Consider the following 16,063-nt stretch of genomic DNA (forward strand, 5'->3'; position numbering starts at 1 on the left):
GCTCAGAATGCTCATAATTATTATTATTATTATTATTATTATTATTATTATTATTATTATTATTATTATTATGTCTCTCGTTTGCGTATTCTTTCTCAAATACCTAAGGTCTCTTTCTGAAATACCTGCTGATTGCAGTGAAAGACTGCTGTTGACATAATGTTTTTGTATATATGTAAATGTTTTAAATGATCTGTCTTTTTATCTCATAGGCAAAACTACAACAGCTCCGCCCTCGTCACCTACAGCAACTTCACAATCAACAACAAGTGGTACTACTAGCTGCCTAGAGGAAATCTGCCAGTGGTCAGAGTGGTATGATGTAAGCTTCCCAACTGACAGTAACGAAGGGGACCATGAAACTTATGATAAGATCAAGGAGAAAGGTCATTCTGTGTGCGCACATCCACTGCAAGTGCAATGCAGAGCCCAGAAATACCCAAATACACCTCTAGCGGACTTAGGACAAGTAGTGCAATGTAACAGTTCGTTTGGGCTCAAGTGCAACAACAAAGATAATCCAACCACATGCTTAAACTATGAGATCAGTGCATACTGCTGCAACCTTGTGAGCTGTGGTGCGACGACAAGTGCACCACCTGTGACCAGCAGCAAGTCAACCACTCACCCAGTCACCCCACCTACATCCCCTGAAACCACACCGCTGACCACTCGCCCAGTCACCGCATCTACATCCCCTGAAACCACACCGCTGACCACTCGCCCAGTCACCCCATCTACATCCCCTGAAACCACACCGACCACTCGCCCAGTCACCCCATCTACAACCCCTGAAACCACACCGCTGACCACTCTCCCAGTCACCGCATCTACATCCCCTGAAACCACACCGCTGACCACTCGCCCAGTCACCCCATCTACATCACCTGAAACCACACCGCTGACCACTCGCCCAGTCACCCCATCTACATCCCCTGAAACCACAACGACCACTCGCCCAGTCATCCCATCTACATCCCATGAAACCACATGGACCACTCGCCCAGTCACCCCATCTACATCTCATGAAACCACACGGACCACTCGCCCAGTCACCCCATCTACATCCCCTGAAACTACACCGTCCACTCGCCCAGTCATCCCATCTACATCCCCTGAAACCACACCGACCACTCGCCCAGTCACCCCATCTACAACCCCTGAAACCACACCGCTGACCACTCACCCAGTCACCCCATCTACATCCCCTGAAACCACAACGACCACTCGCCCAGTCATCCCATCTACATCCCATGAAACCACACGGACCACTCGCCCAGTCACCCCATCTACATCCCATGAAACCACACGGACCACTCGCCCAGTCACCCCATCTACATCCCCTGAAACTACACCGACCACTCGCCCAGTCATCCCATCTACATCCCCTGAAAGACCTCCGACCATTTCAACCGAAGTCCCTTACACCACAAGCCCTGCAACCACCTGCAGGCGTCCCTGTAAATGGTCCCAGTGGTTTGATACCAATTTCCCAACTCTGGGTATGGGAGGTGGAGACTCAGAAACCTATGACAAGATCGTAGCAGCTGGGGGAAAGATATGCGAAAAGTCATTCGAAATGCCAAGCAGAATTGAGTGCAGGGCAGAGAAGTATCTCGAAAAATTAATTGAGGACGTTGGTCAAGCTGTGACATGTGATATCGCTACAGGACTAACATGTAGAAATGAAGATCAAAAGGGTATCTTTCCACTGTGCTACAACTATCAGATAAGGTTTCTCTGTTGTGATGCTTATCATTGTGAAACGACAACAGAGCCACAGACCAGTACATCTGAACCTACAACAAAAGTATCTTCAACCTTTACAACCCCAACGCCTCCCATAACACCAACTACCCCGACACCTGGCTCTACAACAACTCCAGGAGGAGCAACCACATCCGAAAGCACCACTGAATCAACAACATCTGCAACTCCAGTGACAAGTACAACAGTTTCTACAACAAGTAGCACTGGAAAGTCAACCCCAACAACATCAACTCTACCACCCAAGTCTTCAACATCTTCCTCAGTGCCCAAACCTCATACCACAACAGAAACTTCATCAACCACAGCAGTGACGCCAAGCAGCACTGAGAAGACAACCTCGTCTACCACTGAAAGCACCCCTCCAGCAACAGAAACTGCAATCACTGCATCAACTCTACCACCTGCTACCCCGACACCTGGCTCTACAACAACTCTAGTAGAAACAACCACTTCCACTTCTGAAAGCACCACTGAATCAACAACATCTGCAACTCCAGTGACAAGTACAACAGCTTCTGCAACAAGTAGCACTGCTACAACCGAAAGCAGCACCTACAAATCAACAACTACAGGAAAGTCAACCCCAACAACATCAACTCCACCACCCAAGACTTCAACATCTTCCCCAGTGCCCAAACCTCGTACCACCACAGAAACTTCATCAACCACAGGTGTGACGTCAAGCAGCACTGAGAAGACAACCTCGTCTACCACTGAAAGCACCCCTCCAACAACAGAAACTGCAATCACTGCATCAACTCTACCACCCGTTACCCCGACACCTGGCTCAACAACAACTCCAGAAGAAACAACCACTTCCACTTCTGAAAGCACCACTGAATCAACAACATCTGCAACTCCAGTGACAAGTACAACAGCTTCTACAACAAGTAGCACTGCTACAACCGAAAGCAGCACCTACAAATCAACAACTACAGGAAAGTCAACCCCAACAAAATCAACTCCACCACCCAAGACTTCAACATCTTCCCCAGTGCCCAAACCTCGTACCACCACAGAAACTTCATCAACCACAGGTGTGACGTCAAGCAGCACTGAGAAGACAACCTCGTCTACCACTGAAAGCACCCCTCCAACAACAGAAACTGCAATCACTGCATCAACTCTACCACCCGTTACCCCGACACCTGGCTCAACAACAACTCCAGAAGAAACAACCACTTCCACTTCCGAAAGCACCACGGAATCAACAACATCTGCAACTCCAGTGACAAGTACAACAGCTTCTACAACAAGTAGCACTGCTACAACCGAAAGCAGCACCTACAAATCAACAACTACAGGAAAGTCAACCCCAACAAAGTCAACTCCACCACCCAAGACTTCAACATCTTCCCCAGTGCCCAAACCTCGTACCACCACAGAAACTTCATCAACCACAGGTGTGACGCCAAGCAGCACTGAAAAGACAACCTCGTCCACCACTGAAAGCACCCCTCCAACAACAGAAACTGCAATCACTGCATCAACTCTACCACCCGCTACACCAACACCTGGCTCTACAACAACTCTAGTAGAAACAACCACTTCCACTTCTGAAAGCACCACTGAATCAACAACATCTGCAACTCCAGTGACAAGTACAACAGCTTCTACCACAAGTAGCACTGCTACAACCGAAAGCAGCACCTACAAATCAACAACTACAGGAAAGTCAACCCCAACAAAATCAACTCCACCACCCAAGACTTCAACATCTTCCCCAGTGCCCAAACCTCGTACCACCACAGAAACTTCATCAACCACAGGTGTGACGTCAAGCAGCACTGAGAAGACAACCTCGTCTACCACTGAAAGCACCCCTCCAACAACAGAAACTGCAATCACTGCATCAACTCTACCACCCGTTACCCCAACACCTGGCTCAACAACAACTCTAGTAGAAACAACCACTTCCACTTCTGAAAGCACCACTGAATCAACAACATCTGCAACTCCAGTGACAAGTACAACAGCTTCTACAACAAGTAGCACTGCTACAACCGAAAGCAGCACCTACAAATCAACAACTACAGGAAAGCCAACCGAAACAACATCAACTCTACCACCCGCTACACCAACACCTGGCTCTACAACAACTCTAGTAGAAACAACCACTTCCACTTCTGAAAGCACCACTGAATCAACAACATCTGCAACTCCAGTGACAAGTACAACAGCTTCTACAACAAGTAGCACTGCTACAACCGAAAGCAGCACCTACAAATCAACAACTACAGGAAAGTCAACCCCAACAAAATCAACTCCACCACCCAAGACTTCAACATCTTCCCCAGTGCCCAAACCTCGTACCACCACAGAAACTTCATCAACCACAGGTGTGACGTCAAGCAGCACTGAGAAGACAACCTCGTCTACCACTGAAAGCACCCCTCCAACAACAGAAACTGCAATCACTGCATCAACTCTACCACCCGTTACCCCAACACCTGGCTCAACAACAACTCTAGTAGAAACAACCACTTCCACTTCTGAAAGCACCACTGAATCAACAACATCTGCAACTCCAGTGACAAGTACAACAGCTTCTACAACAAGTAGCACTGCTACAACCGAAAGCAGCACCTACAAATCAACAACTACAGGAAAGCCAACCGAAACAACATCAACTCTACCACCCGCTACCCCGACATCTGGCTCTACACCAACTCCAGGAGAAACAACCACTTCCACTTCTGAAAGCACCACTGAATCAACAACATCTGCAACTCCAGTGACAAGTACAACAGCTTCTACCACAAGTAGCACTGCTACAACCGAAAGCAGCACCTACAAATCAACAACTACAGGAAAGTCAACCCCAACAAAATCAACTCCACCACCCAAGACTTCAACATCTTCCCCAGTGCCCAAACCTCGTACCACTACAGAAACTTCATCAACCACAGGTGTGACGTCAAGCAGCACTGAAAAGACAACCTCGTCCACCACTGAAAGCACCCCTCCAACAACAGAAACTGCAATCACTGCATCAACTCTACCACCCGTTACCCCGACACCTGGCTCTACACCAACTCCAGAAGAAACAACCACTTCCACTTCCGAAAGCACCACTGAATCAACAACATCTGCAACTCCAGTGACAAGTACAACAGCTTCTACCACAAGTAGCACTGCTACAACCGAAAGCAGCACCTACAAATCAACAACTACAGGAAAGTCAACCCCAACAAAATCAACTCCACCACCCAAGACTTCAACATCTTCCCCAGTGCCCAAACCTCGTACCACCACAGAAACTTCATCAACCACAGGTGTGACGTCAAGCAGCACTGAGAAGACAACCTCGTCTACCACTGAAAGCACCCCTCCAACAACAGAAACTGCAATCACTGCATCAACTCTACCACCCGTTACCCCAACACCTGGCTCAACAACAACTCCAGAAGAAACAACCACTTCCACTTCTGAAAGCACCACTGAATCAACAACATCTGCAACTCCAGTGACAAGTACAACAGCTTCTACAACAAGTAGCACTGCTACAACCGAAAGCAGCACCTACAAATCAACAACTACAGGAAAGTCAACCCCAACAAAATCAACTCCACCACCCAAGACTTCAACATCTTCCCCAGTGCCCAAACCTCGTACCACCACAGAAACTTCATCAACCACAGGTGTGACGTCAAGCAGCACTGAGAAGACAACCTCGTCTACCACTGAAAGCACCCCTCCAACAACAGAAACTGCAATCACTGCATCAACTCTACCACCCGTTACCCCGACACCTGGCTCAACAACAACTCCAGAAGAAACAACCACTTCCACTTCTGAAAGCACCACTGAATCAACAACATCTGCAACTCCAGTGACAAGTACAACAGCTTCTACCACAAGTAGCACTGCTACAACCGAAAGCAGCACCTACAAATCAACAACTACAGGAAAGTCAACCCCAACAAAATCAACTCCACCACCCAAGACTTCAACATCTTCCCCAGTGCCCAAACCTCGTACCACTACAGAAACTTCATCAACCACAGGTGTGACGTCAAGCAGCACTGAAAAGACAACCTCGTCCACCACTGAAAGCACCCCTCCAACAACAGAAACTGCAATCACTGCATCAACTCTACCACCCGTTACCCCGACACCTGGCTCTACAACAACTCCAGAAGAAACAACCACTTCCACTTCCGAAAGCACCACTGAATCAACAACATCTGCAACTCCAGTGACAAGTACAACAGCTTCTACAACAAGTAGCACTGCTACAACTAAACCCATTATAATCACCTTTACCACATCAACACCAGTAACTGGACCTATCGTAATCCCCACTGAATCAACAACATCTGCAACTCCAATGACAAGTACAACAGCTTCTACAACAAGTAGCACTGCTACAACCGAAAGCAGCACCTACAAATCAACAACTACAGGAAAGCCAACCCCAACAAAATCAACTCCACCACCCAAGACATCAACATCTTCCCCAGTGCCCAAACCTCGTACCACCACAGAAACTTCATCAACCACAGCAGTGACGCCAAGCAGCACTGAAAAGACAACCTCGTCCACCACTGAAAGCACCCCTCCAACAACAGAAACTGCAATCACTGCATCAACTCTACCACCCGCTACACCAACACCTGGCTCTTCGACAACTCCAGAAGAAACAACCACTTCCACTTCTGAAAGCACCACTGAATCAACAACATCTGCAACTCCAGTGACAAGTACAACAGCTTCTACAACAAGTAGCACTGCTACAACAACTACAGGAAAGCCAGCATCAACAAAACCAACCACACCACCTAAGACCCCAACAGGACCATCTTCTACGACCCTAGAAACAATGCCTGGAACAACTCCTCTTTCTCCCACTACCACAGAGTCTACCCCAACTAAAACCTCCAGATCCACACCAACATCCACAGAACCAATTACTACAAGCCCATCGTGGACCGTGTGCACCTGCAATGTCAATGGAAACAGATATGCACCTGGTAAGGCATCACTCTTATGTTACCTTAATAATATGTTACAATAACTATAAAGCACCTTTCATGCAAACACCCCGAAAGGCACAGTACAATGATCTTCAATAGACCAGGTCAAAGAAATGCATGTTTTCACACTTGCTTTGAAATGTGTAATTGAGTCAGAATCAAAAGATTACAGGAGGTGTATTTTTGGAAAGGACTTTTTTTTAAAAGCTTAAACATTCTTCAAAAAAGCAATGCTGAAATTTTTGTGCATACTGTGTTGTGCAGTGATTCCAAACTCACTTAAAAAACTCTTTAAAAGCCAATGTCGCAATGAACACATCCAGCTTTGTCATTGAATAATGTTATTTTCTACATAAACTAATAGCTCTTTCTCTGCAATGATTAGGAGACAATATATACAACTACACGGATAATGCTGGATGGTGCTTCACAGCTACCTGTAGTGATAAATGTGAGATTGAGAAACATGCCGGTGAATGCCCTTCTACTACTGTGCCTTCAACAACCAGTGCTCCATCCACCACAAAGCCAACCACAAAGCCAACCACCAGTAAGGAAACAACACCACATGTACCAGCAACCACTCATCAAGGCTGCGATCACCTTAACCCTCCCAGAAAGGTAATGTTAGGCAACGTGTATTTTCCTAATAGGAATATTTTTTAAAATGCCAGAGATATTCCTTTTCACAAACCCTTATGATGACAAGGAAAAGGAAATCAGTGCATGTAGCCTGAAATGAACCCTTACTAAGCAGCATGTACAGAGTATCCCCCCCATATATTTAGAGTGAGCCCACACACCTGTGTAATTGGCCCCCTCCTTTTTTTTTTTTACAAACATAGAAAGACAATTCATGTAAACCCATTTGTCTATTCTTGTTTAATGCCTGTAGTACCGTGAGACTTGGAAGATTGATAAATGCACAATAGCAACATGTGAAGGAGGCTCCACAGTCAATGTGGAGCCTATGCCGTGCAAGGCTGTGGAACCCATTGAATGTGTAAATAACCTCCCGCCAGTTAAGGTGTATGATGAATCTGGATGCTGCTACCAGTATGAATGTCAATGTAAGTATAGTCCATTTTGCTGACCTATTTTTTGCTACACAGTTCATAAGAACATAAGAACATAAGAAAGTTAAGAAACGAGAGGAGGCCATTCAGCCCATCTTGCTCGTTTGGTTGTTAGTAGCTTATTGATCCCAGAATCTCATCAAGCAGCTTCTTGAATGATCCCAGGGTGTCAGTTCTTACATTTTCAGTATATTTTTCAAAGCAGCAGAAGTAATCGATTCTGTTTTCCACCTAGGCACCTGTTATGGATGGGGAGATCCTCACTACATCACCTTTGATGGAACAATCTACGACTTCCAAGGAGACTGCACATACGTTCTTGTGAAGGAGATCACACCCAAATACGGCAATTTCAGCATAATTGTAGAAAACTACCTGTGTGACGCTGCAGACGGCCTCTCCTCCTGCCCGCGATCCCTCACTGTGTATTACAAGAACCACGAGGTGTTCATGACACAGCTGCTAGTCAATGGACAGAAGACGAGCAAGGTAATGTCTGCTTGCATCTTGAAATGTGCTTGCATGTACATGTGAGGCGCACTGCGACTTGAATGCGTTTCTTTAATTAAATGTAATCTGCAGTAGAAAGCAGAGTAGAATTCTAGACAATAAAGTACATATTTTCAGTTTGGATATTATTATTATTATTATTATTATTATTATTATTATTATTATTATTATTATTATTATTAATAATGCTTTCCTCCTTTTTTTCCCCACTGCAGATTATGTTCGATAACAAACCAATCATCCCAGGCTTTTCAAGAGATGGCATCCAGATCTCAAACACAGGAATTGAAATCAATGTGTACATCCCTGAGATCAATGCTCATGTGTCCTTCAGAGGCCTGGTGTTCCTCATCCAGCTTCCCTACTCACTCTTCCAGGGCAACACAGAAGGACAGTGCGGTAAGAAAGAACACATTCAAAGCTTCTCTATGATGTCACGTTGCTGAGCTCTTACTCTGAGTTCATTCAAGACACAGGGTTCTGGTTTAATGATCGGAACAGTGTGTGTGTGTGTGTGGGGGGGGGGGGGGGGCATCCAAATGCATCTTCTTAGTTACAGGCTTCATCTTCTTAGCTCTTTGTTACCTTTACAGAACATGCCAATGTACTGTTACTCTTCTTCTAGGAATCTGTGACAACAACAAGAAAAATGATTGCAGTGGACCCAGCCAGGTTATTGAATCCTGCTCCGATTCAGCCCACAACTGGCGTATCAACAAAACGGGCTGCAGTAAACCAACTACTCCTCCACCAACTGTAAGACCCACGACATCAGGCAAGACACCATCCACGCCTCCATACCCATCCACTACACTACCCACTCAACCTCCGACAACTGCGTGCAAAGCATCTATTTGCGAGATTATCTACAGCAAGTAAGGCTTCATTTTTTGTTCTAACTGCTTGGGGGAGAGAAGAAAGAAAAAACCGAGCTCAGAAAATGCCATTGTGATGAAAGTGATGTAATTGTGATGAAAGTGATTGGAGTAGCTACTGACCGAAGAAGGTCAGGCTGACGCTTTGCCATTACATGCACAGGAAACTGAATTTAGTGTTAATCAGGAAAATCATCGAACAGTCAGTACAGTAGGTTGCAATAAGTTCCGGTTCATTGGAAATAAAGTGTGTAGAGTAATATACTGTGATCACAGTGTTTTACTCAGCGGACACTTATAAATCTCTTCTGATTACAGTGTCTTTGAAGTATGCAATACAATAATCCCAGCCCTGCCATTCTACGAGGCCTGTTATTATGATGTTTGCCACATGCCGGGCACCAGGATTGGCTGCTCCAGTTTGGAAGTGTACGCCTCCATGTGCAAGACTGCAGGAGTCTGCGTGGACTGGAGGAACTCTACTGATGGGAAATGCGGTAAGTGAAATACCAAACCACATAGACACATATGCCAACCGATAGAAAACAAGATCATAAGCATCCACTGTTTTTAAATCAAAACCAGCACAAAACTTACTGGGCTCTATATAAAAGTACTAGAAAAGCACGGTTGTTCTATCATTCAGGGGAATTTGGAGAACAGTGAAAGTACCAGCACTGTAATATTTAGCACGCACCTTTTAAAAGGTTTTTTTTTAACCAGATGTTCTGTATGGATGTCTATGTTGACCTATGTGCTGCTGTTTGCTTTCCTGCAGATTACTCCTGCCCACCAACAAAGGAGTACCGTGCATGCGGACCAAATGTGCAGCCTACTTGCAACTCCAAGTGAGTAGAGAGGACTCTGGGAAACACAGAAACGTAATGGCAATGCCAGGCTGTTGTTTAAAGTCTGCATAGGAGTCATATTAAAAAAAAGACATTGACAATAAGGTAGCACTTTAGATTACAGGGTAAGCACATGTTGTGTGATGCACTGCCTTTACAAATTCTGCTGTCCGCTTGCCGGGGAGATGAGACGAGGTTAAAAGCTCTAAAACCACGAATGCAGCTTTCACCACCTGGTTGTAAATTACCCGTACTCTTCAGTCCTACGTCTTTAAAGGTTTTCGATACCTCCTAATGCAGTCTTTTCTTTTGAACAGTGACGATGAAAAACACATTGACCAAAACGAACCCAGCAGAAGCTGGTTCACTGAAGGCTGCTTCTGTCCAAATGGGACCACCCTGTTCAACTCCTTCACCGATGTCTGTGTCTCCTCCTGTGGTGAGCAACGGCTTCACAGTGTATTAGTATCCAATACAAACGCAACCCCAATTTAGTTATTTATTTCTTTTTTCAGGTTACATAACTTTTAGATAACATTTGACATCAAGGCGGTCCAGGGAGGTTTGGTGAAGTGGCCATCACATCACATCCCATAATGCATGCACTTGCACTAGCAAAGCTGCCAGAAAAACAATTGCATCTAATTTTGAGTAGAATAGTTAAACTGACATTAATGACTGACATTGTATTTTTTTTGCTTTTTTTACTCCTGCAGCTTGCACTGGTGCTGATGGCATGCCCAAACAGGTACTGAAATACATAGTAAATAATAACATAACCTCATGAATCCTATTCACCTGTCTGTTTGATACCCTAGATGTTTTTTCTCTTGTCATGTGTCATGTAGAGAGCACACTGTCTACATGAGTAGCTTTATACAGTGTTTCTAATAATAGTTTCTGCAGTATAAATTAGCTACAGTATGTGTGTGCACGGTCTATATACTCAAATCTTTCATCTATCTAACAATTTCATTATTATTGCACACACTGTATGATTTGAAGTATTCCAATGAAATACAATAGAATGATCCCTTCACAACAGGCATCGCTCCTCTCTTTGTTCTCAGCCTGGTGAGACGTGGCACAGTAACTGCCAGGACTGTGTCTGTGACAGAGACTCGATGAGTGTCCAGTGCAAGCCCCACGTGTGCACAGAAGAGTCGCCTGTGACTTGCTCCATGGAGGGACAGGAGCGAGTGACCGAGCCAGTCGGCCCGTGCTGCAACAAGACCATCTGCAGTCAGTATTCCTTTAGAGAGTTCAACTAAAGCAGTGATTAGACTTTTAATTCGGGGGTTCCAATGAAGTATTAAGTTGTTTATTTTTCATTTTAGATGTTTTATTCAGTTCAGAAAAAAACTGCTCTAATGACGATTTGGAATAAATATCTTTGAGAATCTCTAGTCCATAATCTTTACCATTGCAAAACTGATGCAGCAGCTGAGAAACTCGATTCTACCACACTGTGCTCTCAGTCTCAACTTTTGTGCATTTTTACATTTTTATTTAAATAAATGTTGAGATAAAAATGATCACGTCCTCAGTCTTACCAGCAATATGCATGCTGTACGTGCCCGTGGCCCAAAAGCTGTTGAGGACCACTGTGAACGAAAGGCTTTTAATACATAAACGTTTACAAGCTGCATTTGTTGTTTTTCTCTACACAGAATGCAATGTGGACCTCTGCCCGAAAACACAGCACAGCTGTGACCCAGGGTTCCAGCTAGTGATCAGTATGTCGGAGCATGGCTGCTGTCCAGAATATACGTGCGGTGAGCATTGCTGTAGATTTTATTTTATTATCCCTCCAGGGCATGGATACAACCAGATACATACGGTATGCAGTGTGAGATACCTGTACCACCCAGACCCCGGGTAATGCTGGTTTGCGTTTCCTGGATAAACTGCTTTTTCATCATCAAAAAAACAAACAAACATTTTAAAAATGTGACTTGAATTAAAATAAACACCAAACTAGACATACAGACCATAAGCACTGTAGGGTGAATGTATGGGGTGTTCATGGTCCATGGTTAGCTGTTAACAGATTCATTTGACTGGATCACCCAACTATTCATACTACAGTTAGCAATCCATCTGTTTTAACATGCTGTCTGTTTCTCTGTAGTGCCCAAGAATGTCTGCGTGTTCAACAACACGGAATATCAGGTGAGGGCAGGCTTTGTATCATATGTACACTGGCCTTTATAAAAATTGACCATGGGATTTTTTCACTTTTTTTGGGCAGTTTTCCCCCATGCTTTTCCCATAGTTTACCCTGGTTTTCTGTGTTTATTAATATGCTTTACCATACCTTGCTATTCTTTACAATGTTTTACCATGCTTTCACTGTGTTTTATTACACTTTGCTCTGCTTTTACTATGGGAAATGTTTATAAGGGCTGCGCTTGAAATTGACAGCCCCATTATTTCATTTTATTGCAAACATTACAGTACTTTGTTATAGACCACTCTATATTATTATACCTAGAGCATTTTGTATAGACCACTGTATTAACTAAGTTGAATGAAACAGTTTCTAATTGCAATAAAACTCTGTTACTGTATAAGACACTTTCGATAAAGGATTGCTCTATTTGTTCCCACTACTGTACACAAGGATAGGTGTTGATCCACTGTGTTTTATTTTATTGTATTACAGCCTGGATCCAATGTTCCTACGGACACGTGTGAAATGTGTTGGTGCAGCTACGAAATGGACCCAGCCACCAAACTGCAAGCCATTGATTGCGTGCCAATGCGCTGTGACACCGAATGCCAGATTGTACGTGCCACTTCATTACACAGTCTGACAATCCTGAAGCTACCGGCCCATTTGATTTTGAATGCATTTTGCATTGTCTTTCACTGAGCAGCTTCTGTACAGAAATAAAGTAGAAACAATAACGTTATAGCATATAAATATGTATGGGTTTGTTTATTTACCAGTCACATGACCTATCAAGAAACGAGCTACTGTCTATCACAAACCAGGACCATTGGAAATTAAGTGGAGACAGACTTAGGGCAGAGCGGGTAGGAGACAGTTCTTCACACAGAGGGGATGGAATGGGTTACCAAGGGTTACCTAGCCGTGCTGTTGATACTGAATCACCGGGATCCTTTAAGAACCAAAGTTTTGAGAACTATCAGCTGCAAGGAACTGGACGAGCAGTGATGGGCTGAATGGCCTTCTCTCATTGAAAACTGTGATCTCAATGTGTGTGCTTGTTTGTTTGCTCGCAGGGCTTCAGCTATGAGGCAATCCCCGGTATGTGCTGTGGAGAGTGTGTCCAGAAGGAATGTGTCGTCATGCTGCCAGACCAAACAGCTCACGTGATCCAGGTGAGAGTGATGGAGGAGTGGGCAGCCTCGGCACGTCTAGTACAGGCCCTCAATCATTAAACATCTGAGCATGTCCTTCAACAGCCCTATTAATCATGACGTGGTGAAATGGGGGGGCTCCCCGGGACGGGGCTCTTTTCTCTCTTTCAGTATCTTTCAGAATCTTGCTCCACAGTGTTCTAACAGTCTTTGTGATATCCTTTTCCGTCCCTCACAGCCTGGACAAGTCTGGATAAGCCCTGATAACAACTGCACCAAATACAAGTGTGACAAGAATAAAGACCAGCTAGGACTAACTGAGATCAACATCTTCTGTCCTGCATTCAACCCTGAAGACTGCATCCCGGTAAGTTTTCAACCAAAAAAAAACCAAAAACCTTACGGCAGTTGAAAAGGATAAGCTGGTCTACATTGTGATACCTTTTAATACGATCAGCTGAATACACTCGCTTTGGAGTCCACAAAGGTCTCTTCTTCAGGCGAGGAGTGTTAAAGGTAAACTCCAGTTTGGCTTTAATTTTACAAGGCTAAACTCACCTGTAACAGGAACTTTCTCTGCCTTGAGTTTCCAATTAGAAGAAGCCTTTGTGGTCTGGAGCTTGCGTATTTACATTGTCAACGGATCGCATTCAATAAACTTACCCAGAGCAATTGTTGTCTTTTCTTCAAGCTGGGCCTGTAAGACGGACACAAGCACAATCTAGAGGTGTAATGATAGAATGCAGTTTCTGGTTATTTTTTTATTTGTTTTGGCGTAGCTGTTTTTGCATGTACTGTAGTTTCTTTTCTAAAATGCCTTATTAATGTGTTTCTAATTATTATTATTTTATCTGTATGCATATTTCAGGGCACTGAGACACATGGCCCAGATGGCTGCTGCCTTCAATGTAAGTATTACTCAAATTCACTGCTTTCTACAGCATCATGCCTATTATATTACATTAATGCTGTTGGGTTAGTTCCAGGGGTCTTTATTCAGTTTAAGAGTGTCAGACCTACAGTAAGTACTGCCACCATTTAAATATAAAACTAATGACCAAAACTGACACTACTTATTTTTTTAAGACAACAATACACTAAAGAGACTCACTCACATTGTTTGTTTGCCTCCTTAACTCAACGGCGCTCAGATTTATCCCAGCCGCCTTTTAAATCAAGCAATTAGACACCACAGCCTTTTGTTATTTGAACATTTCCAATCGTTTTTAACCTGTGCAGGTAAAAAGAATACTTCTGAAACCAACTGCAACATTCAGAAACACAAAACCTTCATCGTTAGCAAAGGATGCCTGTCTAATTCTTCTGTGGAGCTGACATCATGCGGAGGGTCATGCGGAACATATTCCATGTAAGTCATTGATTATTATTATTATTATTATTATTATTATTATTATTATTATTATTATTATTATTATTATTATTATTATCATCAATAAAGGTCTGTAATGAATGCATTCCATCACTGATCTGCACACAACTTCGTGTGGTAGATGAATAAGAAGTCTGATGCAGGCTGACAGCACTGTCTTCTTGTTTCCGTGCTTGCTTAGTAATTCAATCACTTTTAGAGTTAGATCACAATACACTGTACCCATATAAAACTGTGTGGAATTTGAGGTAAAGGTTTCGGACACACAGTTAAACAGCGGCTCTCTAAGGTGAGTCGCAATGGGTCCACTGACCCAGTCCCTTATATCAGGGTCTGACGCCTGTTTCTCCCCTCTGTCCAAACACCAGGTTTTCACCGGAGACCCACTACATGATGCACTCCTGCACCTGCTGCAGGGAGACGAAGACCAGCGAGAAGAAGATCACTCTGTCGTGCCCTGACAACACCACCGTCGACTACTCCTACATCTACGTGGAGGAGTGTGGCTGCCAGAACACGGAGTGCGTGGACAACAAGACCTCCAGCGCGCCACCTAGCGGGCAAGAGGCCAAGGAAGCAGCAAAGGGCCTGAGAGCTCGCCGCAGGAGGAAGTAATCGTGCCTCGAGCATCCCGGCACTCCTGCAGGACCATTCTGATTTTTCTCTCTTTGCGCGTCATTTCAAATCATTTAAGTGATAGCTTGCAAATTTCAGCTGATGCGCACATTGCTTTCCTAAAGATGACTCATCTTTTTCTTTTTTTCCTTCCTACAGCAGCTCAGTAACAACACCTGCCATCTCTCTGGTGTAATAGTAAAGCTACTTCTATTTAGTAGGACTAGGCATGCAAATCAAACATCAAAGCAACTCTGACAATGCATTCATACACATTCAGTAAGGCTGCTGCCCCACAGCTCACCGGCACCACACCACATTTATATCAAAGTATACAAAATCCTATTTAAAAAATAAATAAATAATTAAATGTTAACATACAAAAAATATTTGTGACTCCAGGTACTTAATTAAAGATGAAGAACAAATACATGAACTAATTGATAATTGCGATGTGAAGAATGAATATATGGACCCTAAAACGTAATTTGTGTTTTTTTTTGTTTTGTATTTGTTGATGTGTGTAAAGCCTTTTACTGAATGTGTCTTGTTCAATTGTCTTCTTGTTAAATGTGTACCCTATTAAACTTCAGCACTTTGCACATTCCCAGTCTCCTTGTGTATTACTCTCACCTATATGTAGGGTTACCATATGACTCCATGTTCACTGGGACGG

General features: G+C 43.9%; 1 protein-coding gene across 1 annotated transcript in view; it reads left to right on the forward strand.

Annotated features, from left to right (window-relative positions):
* LOC117434526 (mucin-2) overlaps window positions 1–15,991 on the forward strand; it is a 32,278-nt gene extending 16,287 nt beyond the window's left edge. The window contains exons 31-49 of the mRNA XM_059002781.1: window positions 213–6,743; window positions 7,132–7,367; window positions 7,642–7,816; window positions 8,058–8,311; window positions 8,548–8,731; window positions 8,958–9,207; window positions 9,526–9,704; window positions 9,986–10,055; window positions 10,373–10,494; window positions 10,772–10,803; window positions 11,126–11,297; window positions 11,726–11,830; window positions 12,187–12,227; window positions 12,721–12,843; window positions 13,305–13,403; window positions 13,621–13,749; window positions 14,251–14,290; window positions 14,622–14,751; window positions 15,141–15,991. Coding sequence (XP_058858764.1) covers window positions 213–6,743; window positions 7,132–7,367; window positions 7,642–7,816; window positions 8,058–8,311; window positions 8,548–8,731; window positions 8,958–9,207; window positions 9,526–9,704; window positions 9,986–10,055; window positions 10,373–10,494; window positions 10,772–10,803; window positions 11,126–11,297; window positions 11,726–11,830; window positions 12,187–12,227; window positions 12,721–12,843; window positions 13,305–13,403; window positions 13,621–13,749; window positions 14,251–14,290; window positions 14,622–14,751; window positions 15,141–15,387 — 9,119 coding nt within the window. The 3' untranslated portion in view covers window positions 15,388–15,991. The remainder of the gene's footprint in view (window positions 1–212; window positions 6,744–7,131; window positions 7,368–7,641; window positions 7,817–8,057; window positions 8,312–8,547; window positions 8,732–8,957; window positions 9,208–9,525; window positions 9,705–9,985; window positions 10,056–10,372; window positions 10,495–10,771; window positions 10,804–11,125; window positions 11,298–11,725; window positions 11,831–12,186; window positions 12,228–12,720; window positions 12,844–13,304; window positions 13,404–13,620; window positions 13,750–14,250; window positions 14,291–14,621; window positions 14,752–15,140) is intronic.
* The last annotated feature ends 72 nt before the right edge of the window (window positions 15,992–16,063 follow it).

This window comes from Acipenser ruthenus, chromosome 28 (genome assembly GCF_902713425.1).
Source record: "Acipenser ruthenus chromosome 28, fAciRut3.2 maternal haplotype, whole genome shotgun sequence".
In the NCBI taxonomy this organism is placed as follows: Eukaryota; Metazoa; Chordata; class Actinopteri; order Acipenseriformes; family Acipenseridae; genus Acipenser; species Acipenser ruthenus.